The sequence below is a fragment of the Arachis stenosperma genome, chromosome 2 (assembly GCF_014773155.1).
Source record: "Arachis stenosperma cultivar V10309 chromosome 2, arast.V10309.gnm1.PFL2, whole genome shotgun sequence".
NCBI classification, from domain to species: Eukaryota; Viridiplantae; Streptophyta; class Magnoliopsida; order Fabales; family Fabaceae; genus Arachis; species Arachis stenosperma.
Window position 1 is genome coordinate 8,295,917 of NC_080378.1, and position 11,902 is coordinate 8,307,818.

General features: G+C 32.0%; 1 protein-coding gene across 1 annotated transcript; it reads right to left on the reverse strand.

Annotated features, from left to right (window-relative positions):
* Window positions 1-24: 24 nt before the first annotated feature.
* Window positions 25-7,437, reverse strand: LOC130961584 (AT-rich interactive domain-containing protein 4-like). The gene is made up of 16 exons (XM_057887541.1): window positions 7,141-7,437; window positions 6,812-7,020; window positions 6,228-6,416; window positions 5,614-5,667; window positions 4,787-4,875; window positions 4,355-4,637; window positions 4,157-4,213; window positions 3,699-3,730; window positions 3,398-3,533; window positions 3,076-3,246; window positions 1,892-2,527; window positions 1,597-1,734; window positions 1,398-1,496; window positions 1,105-1,205; window positions 888-978; window positions 25-762 (listed from the first exon to the last, which is right to left on the reverse strand). Exons 2-16 carry the CDS (start codon window positions 6,953-6,955, stop codon window positions 640-642), a joined length of 2,343 nt encoding a protein of 780 aa, XP_057743524.1. The 5' UTR covers window positions 6,956-7,020; window positions 7,141-7,437; the 3' UTR covers window positions 25-639.
* Window positions 7,438-11,902: the final 4,465 nt, after the last annotated feature.

Consider the following 11,902-nt stretch of genomic DNA (forward strand, 5'->3'; position numbering starts at 1 on the left):
GAAATTTAGTCCTCAACACAAGCCTAGAAAGGACAATGGCCATTCATGTATATGCATGCATTTATTTGTATAAACAATGCATTTGTGCACACTGACCCTGGTTCCGCCACACCCCATAACAAGATGTCACAGAAAGTCAGAAACAACCCGCCCAGGTGCAGGACGGGTACCTGCAGGTCCGGGTGGTATTGTCATTCCTATGTATGCATATAATTGCATATTTGTGCTTCTGTATAAAAGTGAAAAGACTTCTATTGAAAAAAATAAAAATAAAAATTCATATCATGATACTCGGTGAATATGACTATACAATTTCCTTTAAATACAAAATAGGACAGAGAATAAAGCAAACTTGGAAGTCACTGCTCATAATGGAGGGCTTGATGGGCCACCAAAGCGGTAGAAGTTCTAATTTGTTTGTGATTTGTCCCCCCCTTGGTCAACAACAAAGGTATAAGGGGGGTTAAGGAGATCCTACTCCTAATAAAACCTGTGTTGCTTAAACCTAATTGATCTAATTCTCAAATTTTCTTCGCCTATACTTCACTAATCTAATCTAAAACATTATGGTTACAGACAAATTCCAACGAAAGGAACTAATTGCCAGCCATTCCGAGAAAGGGGAGAGGCCAAACCGTATCAAAGGGGTCGCGACGACATTGACCCTTGAGAATACCCATTAGCAACACTTTGTTTCTTCTTGAAATTTGTAACACTACAGTGAGGACATATATATTCTAGCCCATCTGTTTTTGCATAATCCTGCAAATTTTGTCGAAGAAAAACGAATCCTTAAATATAATTGAAGGAACAAATGAGAATGGTATTGCACAAAATAAAATCATGATTCTTCATATATGCAACAATATGGCAAGTGACGTTATTACCTTGAATGCCCCTAGTCCCTGTCTTCTGTCACATCCAAAGTGTGCCCACTCGCCACATATACCACAATTCACCCAATCCCCAGCTGCACTACTGTTAAACAGTTGACATATTGTAAGAGAATTTACCAAAAATAGATTCTTGTACTGTATGCACCAGAACAAGAAGGTGGTTTCATATTAAATAATTATTAAAAATAAATAAATATTAAGCACAGACCTGTGACACAACAAGCAGCACTCCCCATCCACATCATCATGTGCTAATTCATATTCTAAAAGGTAGGTTTCATAATGTCTTTTAAGTGTATTTCCAACTCCCTGCAGAAGAAGACAAATTATGTTAAAAACCTTAATCATAGCATTTAATTTCTTGTGCCATACATAGGATTAGAAAAAAACAATGTGTTTCCAATATTTGAAATCTCAAAAACTCAATTGGAATTCCGGAGACTACATGACAAAATATGATAGATCATGCAAGGGTGAGATACAAACAGCCATCGAACATACAGTCATTCTATTGGTGGTTGTGTAATTGCGCATCTTTGAGAAGATTTGTCCTTTCCAGTTGATGCCATTGCCAACATGAAATCCTCCCCTGGTAACCACCTAAAATACCAACAAATCAAATAACAACATTTAAAATAAATAAAAAAGGTTCATTCATTATCATTGTCATTTGCCAAGGAACAGAGTTTGACAAACTCACCTCTTTATACAAGTTGTAAAGATCAAGGCGTTTTCCATTGAGTATAGCATCAGGGAACTCAGCAAGGCCTCCTTGGGGAATCAATCGGTTATGTCCCCGAATAATTAAAAACTCCATGACATCTTTAAGAAATTCCTCCTAACAGAAATTAAAAATAATTAAATTGTTAGAGTTTTCAAAATTGCATCATGAAGATATTGGCTAACCAAATATGATTTAGTAACGTAAGTCAAGTAATGTGTTTTTAAACAATACTGAAAATCATAGTAAAGATAATGACCAAATAAAAACTCACCTCAGAGCAGGTCTGTACTGGGCCTCTGCCACAACCATGTTTCTTCAAAGGCAATGGGTTCAATGAAATAACCTGCTTAGACTGGGCGGCTCCTAAAAATGATTTTCTCTGTGATGCAGAAGTTGATCCAATGCTACTCCTCTTTGCAGGGACAACAATAGGCAAATGAGGCTCAACTGGGGCACCATCAAAACCATCTGTCTGAGAAGGTCCACTAAAAGGTGTCATTCTATGGCGACGAACATGAGGAATTGGCCTCATTGCTGATACTTTCAATCTCTGCCTAGCTGGAGTTAAGGGTGTGCTGATCCCATTTGCCATTTTCCCATCCCTTTCTTCTTCGTCTACTTTTCGAACAGCACCATCCCCTGCAAAGGCGCCATCATGAAGGGCAAGACTTGCTCCTTGGGTTGGTTCATACCTCTTTCTAGTAGGAGGGGGTGGTTTCAACCAACCGGGAGGACTGCTGAAAATCGTATTGTTTGCATAGCTATCTTTATCACAGCCTTGATAGAAGAAAAGTAAGCGCTCAGCATCATCTTTCTCAAAAGATGCTACAGGCAACCCCTGAATACTAGCAATGCCAAGTGCAACTAAACTTCGATAAGAAATATCAGGTGCTAGCTGTCTCAAAATCTGAAGGGGAGCAACAAAAAATATGATCAGAAACCAGAAAAAGAAACATAAAGAAGAGCACATTTTAATTTCATCATAACTTCAATAACAAGAAAAACTAATATGCTTAAGTATACTCAATTCCAAAGATCACAGGATATAATTAGGCAATATGCTTTATATCAAGGTATTTTTAATGAGATTCTCCAAAACAAGAAAGAAAGACTTGAAACAACATAGATACCCTACATAAATGCAAGAGTTCAATTTTCAAGACTCCTTTCCCTGTATCAAACACATAGACATTGTTTCTTTCCCAAATCCCAATACAATATTTTTTAATCCTATTTCTTAAAATGGCAGCCGACCCCACTTAGTGGGACAAGGCTTTGTTGTTGTTTGTTGTTGTATTTCTTAAAATGGCAGCCACATAGAACTAAAACCATAAAGGGTCCCAACTATAAGACTATCAACTTGCAAGGGAAGACTCATTCATAAACTGCTTAAACAACACCAATAAAGATAACATTAGGATAAAGAACATTCAAAAGAATAAGAACCATAAAAACCTGCAAGGCCCATTGAGGAAGCTTCATGCAAACTTCAAATACAGGTGCTCCACAAGCAATTGACGCAGATCTGCGAGGTTCGGAAGAACTCTGTTTGTTCCCGTCGTTGAGTTGTGCATGAACTATTTCACTCTTCTCAATTATTTCATTTTTTATATGACTCTCCAAGAGCTTGAAAAGTAATGCAGACAGAACAAAGAATAAGATAAAATTTTCAATAGGAAAAAGTTACCTGCACAACTCATATCTTACACAGTTCATAGAATAAATTGCTTGATTTCGTAATCATACGTAAACCCAACAAGGAACATTCAGAGGATACCTGATCGTTGAAACACGTTTGTGCACTGCCTGATACCAGAAGAGAGATATGTGCTGAACTACAGGTAGATATATCACATCGCATGGTAACAACTCCACGAGAAAAAGCAGCTGCCTGAAGAGGTGGTGGGGGTGCACTGTACCAAAGCAGAAAGATATATGTTACATGGTGGCAATACCTCCATTATACAGTCCTAATGAAAAATAGACAAAGATATATAAATTGAAAAAATGAAAAAGAGAAAAGACACAAAAGTCATCAAAACAACTAGTCACAAGTTATATCAACATGCAGAACATACCTAAACTTGCCATGGAGCTTGCAACCACGGATCTGAAATTTTAAAATAAGTAAATTGAGAAAATTACCTCAGACATCACCTTGAAGAGGTGGAAAAATTGTGACAAAACAATATCAAATAAGAAAACAAAAAAGCTCTTAAAACAACAACATAAATCATGGATGTGTTTAAGACACAAACACAGACACATCCACCAATGAGGGTCTTGGTGAGGGGATGTGTTAAGATAAAATCATTCATGTAACTCTAACCAACAACTTATACTTTTAGGAGAGATGGTTAATGATGGACTCCATGGAAAGACCATCAGGCTGAATGATAATGAAAAGGCAAGCATTCCACCGTTTGGTAAACAGAAAAATCTTTTGCTTGAAAAAGGGGATATATATCTTTAAGATTTCGGAAAAAAGAGAGTTTGGTCCAACTAAGATTATTTTGATTAACTATAGTGATCATACTTCAATAGTTAAGAGAGCACTGAGTCCATCCTCCAAAGATCTCAGCAATGACTCGTCCTGAAAAGAAACAAGCCCATGTGTTAGCAAATCACATCTACTACGGGAAAGTACAATTATACATGCATCTGTGCGTGTGGCAAAGTGCACGCTTAAGTGTGGTTTAGCAGACAAAACAAGGAGTAGAATTTCACAGCTTACAACGCCAGAAGGTGCACCACAAATGAGAAATCTCAAGTTCACTTCATCATCATGTATCTTTATAGCAGGAAGATCGCCTGAGGAATTTTCATCATCGTCGTCATCTTCTTCAGCCACCTCAGGAGGGTCAATGTTAATTTTGAGACAGTCACCCATAAGGTGTGGCCCCATCTCACTATCAGCATCATTGCTGTCAGTAGGAAGTACATGGTTGTTTTGAACACAGTAAAACTCAAAAGAGGCACGTGCAAGATGGAAAGCATCCCATGTATGTGTAGATGAACTGCAAAAGAAATGTTAAAATAGCATTGAATATTTGGTTACTCTCAAAATTATTAAACCAGGGAAAAAAAGCATACTTCTAGTTTATTACTATTTTTAGACATAATATGCCGTTTTGTACTGGTGGCAAACAGATATACAATAACATACCTCTGGACCACTGAAAGAAATGCCTGACGAAAATGGCAGGCAGCAAAATAAGAAAACGCATTCTTCCAGAATATCACATGCGGAATTCCCTGCAAATTCAAAACTAAAAAGAATCAGTTCCCCCATAAGTTCTTAGGGTGTAAGTGGTTTACCCATTTTCTATTTCATTTTCGATAAAATAGAAAATACACATAAAAATGTTTGGTTGCAAGTCGATAAAAATATTTTTATGAAAACATTTCATAAAAGAGCCATGTTTCAGAAAATGTTATTTCCGCCTTTCCAGCACTTCTTAAAAGATATTTGGAATATATTTATGAAAACTTTTTTTCCTTTTTTGGGTTAACTTCACTCACTACTGGGTTATTTCTGGTTTCGAGTCCTTGTCACTATGAAAAAGTAGTTATTCATAAAATTACTAATGAAATCTATATTTCATAAGTATGTTTTGACAAAATATAATTACATTCAGTTTTTTACTTCTTAATTTTGTAATACACAAGCAAATAGGTAAATTGGCAGATGTATTAATTTTTAATTAAAATGCTTAAGTAGTTGAAAATGAAATTTAGTTTTACAGATCAAACATTTTTTTTATTCCACAATTTGAAATCATAAATGTCTTTTAAGGCCAAATGCATTTCCTAAATTCGTAAAAATTCGAAAGTAAAATTAAAATGATTTTAAAAAAATTTACAATCCAATCAACCCCTTAAGAAGTAATAAATTTTAAGTATAACACCACCCATCATTTTATCAGTACTCAATAAAAGCAGTACATTGACAATTAACACTAATTTTTCTCATGCAACCTTAGACAGAATTACCTTAACATGAAGAGCCTCTGCAAAATCTTCTCCATTTGGTATTTCTAAATAAACCTGTAGAAGTTGTTCAAATTATATCCAATAGAATACATACTACCAATAAAGCCAACCAAGGAGCAGAGGTTGGAGAGAAATATCACAAATCACAATCAAATAAGCCAAATAGTTCATATATGATCAGACAATATTATATAATCTTAAATATTGATTCCAACTTGCATAGACCTTGAAAGTGCGAGAAACACAAGTAAATTTTACGAGCTGTTTCCATGTAGCACAAACTCTTCATACTCTGTTATTCCTAAATCTAAATACTCTAGTAATTCAACATTTAAAACTTTATCCAATTAACCAGCCGTAAACATAGCATTGGCAAGTTCAATATTAGCGTGATTACAAATTTCTATGCAACACCACTGATCTAACATTTTTCTTAGCATGAAACTCTGTGTTCCTAATTCCTATATATGGGAAGTGGCAGTTCTGCTTATACACACACTTGCTTTCTACAACCATATTATGTGTATCCTACAGCCCTTATAACAAGAATCACATAAAAAAGAAAAGAAATAAATAAATAGATTAAGGGGCAGCTAATTTATGAAAATACATACAGCAGTTGGCAATGTGGAACCAAAGAGCTCTGTTATATCGTCAGGATTAGACAATTTCACACCCTGCCAAACCAGCGAACCAACTTCACCATTGGCTAGCTGCTCCCCTTGTAAGTAAACAAAATTTGGCTGATATGTATCCAGAACTTTCCGAAACTGCTCCTTATCAGGATTGCTCAGGACTTGAACCTACACCAACAACAATCTACTCAGGAATATCTCTATACTTAAAAAAAGAAAAAACACCACCTAAGACCACTACACAAAATACATTTTTCCTAAATTCCAAAGTCTATACCCCCTTCTCCCACCAAAACAAATAGCTGCAAATCCACATTACAACAACACTAAGCCGTTTTCCCAGTAAGTTTGGTTTACTAAATACTATTGCATCATATGAAAAACCATGTCTATATGCAAAATATCAAAATCTAGCCACTAAAACCAGCATTGTGATGTTAAGTCAGCTAAATGAACTAAATGGCATCGGCGCCATTTTGACTCTCCTAAACCACATCACAACTCATCAAAATCTAAGCTATTGAAAGCTGCATTACAATACTATAAAGTCTCTATCTTTATACCTCAAGACGCCCTGAAGAAACCAGCTGAGGGAATGGATAATTGAGCTGATCCTGTGGTGGTGGCAGCTTCTGCTCAGAGCCACCGGTGACAGCAAGCAGAGTACAACTCTGTTTTTGAGTTCCTTGTGGATGAAACTGAAACATCTTTTCAACAACCACCACCACCACACAGACGCACTAAAGAATCAAACTTCGACCAACAATAGCCTCTGCAACAAAAATAAACATAAATAAATAAATAAATAAAGTAGAGAAAAAAGAAAAAGAAAAAGAAAAAACGGAGTAATTGAGAGATATATAGTTCGAAACCCTAAAACAGAGTTCCGTACCGTTTTTCAGCAGGAAATCACGGAGGAATTGGCGAGGCTCCGGTGCATGGCTGGGATGCGGTGAGTTGGCGATAGAGGGAGGAGAGGTGGCTGCAATGGTGTTGATTTGGAAACTAATTGAGAGTTCTCAAAACCCTAAAACGATGAATTTGGGATTGGATTTGAGAATCAAACAACACCAACGAGATGAAGAACAAGATGATGATTGAGGAAGCATGTGGATTCACATTTGTTCTTGTTCTTCTAAAACCGAAAACGACACCGTTTTGCATCCTTTTACCTTTAAAAAAAAATCTTTTTGAAACCTGCTGTAGATTATAGAAAATAATCAAAGATTTTATCCAAGTCTACATGTTTCATATTCTTGAATTAGAGTGTGATTGCTCATCTTTCAATAAATAATAAGTGGATTATTAATCAATATATTTTAAATAATAATAATAATTTAATATTGACTCCTACCATTCTTTTTCTTTTCAAAAAATTAGAAATCATAAAGGAATAATAATTTTTCCGCTAATATACTAACCTTTTAATATTTTATCAATTTTTATATATACTATCATACTCATATGAATTTAGTATAATTTATATTTATATACAAATTGACAGAAAATATATATACATAAATAACTATATCAAGTTAGGGTTTATGATTAAACTCTATATTATTTATTTTTAATTATGTAATTCGTGTTTATGGATATAAATCACAGAACTACTTACAGTTAAAACTTAAAAAGTACACTTTAAATGCATGACCAATGACCATACATGTACTTGAAATTTTGAGAAAAGATAAGGATGCACAGACGAAATGCATATCATATACATTAATGTTTGTGTTGGTTTATGGAATTCTTGCATTGCATGAAAGTAGGTACCGTGATACACGGACCTGGGTCACGAAATTGCATTATACTGAAAATACTTGGGTCAATATTTTTGTTGTAATGGGTCCACTGTATGATTTCTTTAGAAGGTTTTGTCTCTTTGTCCAATGCATGTCCCTCTGGGCCCAATGAGGCCCAAAACACCCAATGTTTCAACTTCTTCTTGTGTTTAATATTGTAAAATGTGTGTCATGTTGTAGTAAAAAATTAAAAATAGATGAATCAAACCAGTGATTGAGTAATCGAAGAGCCTTACCTCAGGTGGCTTTTCACCCCTTCCTTACCACTAGGTCTAGAGTTCAAAGTCTAGAAGATGTATTTGAGAAAAAAAATCTGATAAATGTGTGAAGAATGTGTGGATGTGTTGTGTACTTAGAATTGGCGATATTCTAATATTTAAAATTAGAGATTGTGTAATTCATCTGATAAAAATAAAAAAAATATTTAAAATATAACTCACTTATGAGTTCATCATTTTATCTCGATTCTGATAACTAGTGAATTAAGGATCTATTTGAGAAATTTTAAAAGTAATTTTTTTGAGTTTTTTATTTATGAAAAGTAGTAGTATTAATGTCTGGTCTAATTTTTAAAATTAAATTACAGCTTTTTAAAAAACTATTTAGAATCTTATAGAAGCTTATATTTAGAATTTAGCTAATATATATTTTCTACTTAATACTAAATTAAGAAAGTTGTTATGAAAATATGTAAACTCTTAATACATTTTAAAAAAAAAAATTAAAATTCTTAGTAACGATAACATTAATATATACTCTTAGTCTTTTTTTTTTTATTTGAAACAATATACTCTTAGTCTTAGAGCTTACATTATTAGCTAAATCCTTATATTTACTAATAAAAACCTTAAATTAAACTCACACCTAAACCATAGGAATTGTGAAGAGTTGAAGAAACCAATAAAGGTAGCGTCGGTAAAGAATAGAGAAACACAGTTCAGTCACGTTTTATTATGGTTGATTTTCTTGGTCGGTTCCTATATTTGAATTCTACTTTTAATATATGTTTCCAACAATACAAAATGAAAAATATTGCTATATAATATACATAGAGCAGGTATAGTAATCCGCTCACCTTTAACATGTGTTTATGGTTTCAAAATCTTGTTTAGATAAGTTTTGAAAAATAAAGAGTTATAATTTATTTAAAATATTTTTTTCAATTAATCATGTTTAAGTATAATAATATAAAAATATATTTTGTCTATTTATTATGTTAAATATAATGACAATAATATGAAGAACCAAAATCTTCAAATTTTATATTCAATAATGTCTAGTCACTAGTGTGTGTTCTTTGAACATTACACACTTAGATATATGATGCCACCTTTTTTTTTTTATCAAAGACAAAAAATTTGAATCTATGATCTCCTAAGTGAGTATAAAAAAATTATACTATTTGAGTTATAATTTATTAATAAATATATAATGTCATTTTATTTGAAAACGTTGTAGGAATGGATTTTGTTAATTATTTTTTAATTAAGAGAATAAAATATAAGTTTTAACTTTTTAATTTTTTTATATTTTTTATTTTATTTATAAAATATACTGTGAGAGATTATATTTTACTTTCTCCAAAAAAAAAAAAACAATTCCGAATGCTTCATATATTAAATTATTATCCACACTACCCATAAGTTAAAAATTAAAATTGGTACACATCAGATTGTGCATAATAATAGGATTTTGCTGCCCATAATGTTTCATAATGAAAAGGCCATAAAGTGGCACAAACATCACATTCTGATGTTTCCAACTTTCCATTTTGCATTTTTCCAAAATGGATGCTAAGTTTCATTCCCACACTATCCAAGAGAGATTATTCTTGCCCTGATTATGAATATAAATATTCTTTATCCCTAGAAATTAGAATTCTACAATATAGGGGGTGCCACTTGGATCTCATCTTATTAGGGCATCTATTCACCTATACACATCAAAGTGCCTATAGTGTCACTTTTTCTTCTTGGAATGTTGTGATTAAGGAATAAAATAGATATATATATGTATGTTTATTTATAAAAAAAATAGGATAAATTTTTTGTTTAAAATAATGTCCATTTTAAATATCAAAATGACATTATAAATTCTTTGCGTAACATTCTTAATTTAATTTAATTTAATTGTGATCATTGAATATGAAGTTATGAACGCATTACAGATATCTATATATTAAAAATAACTTTAAACTTTATAGAAGTTCTTTTTCATAATATCTTTTAGATACTTATTTTTGAATAATTTATTTTTAATAAAAAAGTGTACATTAATTAATTTAACCAAAAAATACAAAGAATATATTCCACTAATAAAGAGGAAAGATATATTCTTTATTTCTAATAGTTATTTTAAAAAAAAACTTTAAAATTTAATTTATATCAATTAACTATAAATTCGCAATAAGTCAATAAAATTTTTTCATTGATATAATTAGACTATCTTTTATCAATGTCACGTGACCGTCACATCGGTAAAATGTTACTAAAATATAAAATAAAAATATAATAATTAAACCGATGATAAAGATTTGTCAATATTAATTGATAATATTTAATTATTTAATTTTAGCAACTGTGGTGGTATTTGTAAATAATAAAATTGAACCCTTTTTTTTTAATTATAGACGGCCTAGTAGCCGGAAGTTATTTTCTTTAAACATACTATATTGGTCAATAATTATAATAGAATAAATTAGATGCACTTTATAGAACATCCAAAATCAACTTTGAGCCGTTGGTGTCACAATTCTTTCATTACATACGTTTTCAAAAAATTTTGCTTTTTTAACTTAAATTTTTAAAAAATTGCGACAGAATTTTCCATAGAATTAGAAGACTTTAACTTGTCAGTCCTCATATACAATCCAAATTGTTTGAATGCTTCATAATCATTAGGATAAAGAAAATTTTAACAAAATCAATTTTCAACAGAAAAAAGTACATGAACTAAACCTAAAATCACATCATTAATATTATTAGGAGAGAAAATCAAAAAATTATTTTAAACTTCTATAAACCCTAAATAGTCAAATAAAGATGAATGACCCGCTTGTAATTTATAGAGTCCACGACAATAAAAAAAAAGTAACAACAAAGGAGAGCGAACACAATAAGACTAATGATGTAGTCAATAGTCACATAGAAGTAGAAATACAACGAGAGATAGATCTACAAAAATTATGACTCAAAGACAAATTTACAAGAGATGAGGTCGATGGTAGAGACAAATCCACTCTTATTGTTGTGGGGACAATTTTTTCTACTAAAATTTGAAAATGTCCTTAATAGTACATAAAAATTATGCATAATTGTCCCCATTATATTAAATTTGATCCTATTGTTCTATCTCTCTCATTTTATTGTGTTATATATATTGTATTTCTATTGTCAAAATTTTTTAAATTCGTCATTGATCAAGGGAGATTATCAACAAGAGGTTGGCTTTGACCCGACGAGAGATGATAGAGTAGAGGAAAAGCGTCGACGAGAGGTGGATTTGTAGGGTGGGCGACAGAAATGTAGGGGTACGACGAAAAGGGAGAGTTTAAGGGGTGAGATGCGAGGACAAAGAGAGCGGTTGTAAGAAAGTTGAGGAATTTCATATCCAATAAAAATTTTTAGAACGAATATATTGATCTAGAACAAACTTTTATTTACTATAAGTTTTCACTAACTACTTGGGTCGATAAATTAGTCCCTCTTTTGCTTTCAATTAAATTTTGAATATACAAATTAAACAAATAAGTTCTTAATAAATTTTATTATAAGACAATTAAATTTTATAGAATATTATTATAAGATAAATTAATCTATTTTAAAATGACAAACGCACTAACCTAAACTT

Bases quoted from the DNA above. Each gene is read 5' to 3' on its own strand.
- LOC130961584 (XM_057887541.1), bottom strand. From the start codon at position 6,955: ATGTTTCAGTTTCATCCACAAGGAACTCAAAAACAGAGTTGTACTCTG. The intron at 3,247-3,397 runs GTATCCTCTGAA...TTACTTTTCAAG, and splicing joins AAACGTGTTTCAACGATCAG to CTCTTGGAGAGTCATATAAA. The intron at 1,735-1,891 runs GTGAGTTTTTAT...AATTTCTGTTAG, and splicing joins CAGTACAGACCTGCTCTGAG to GAGGAATTTCTTAAAGATGT.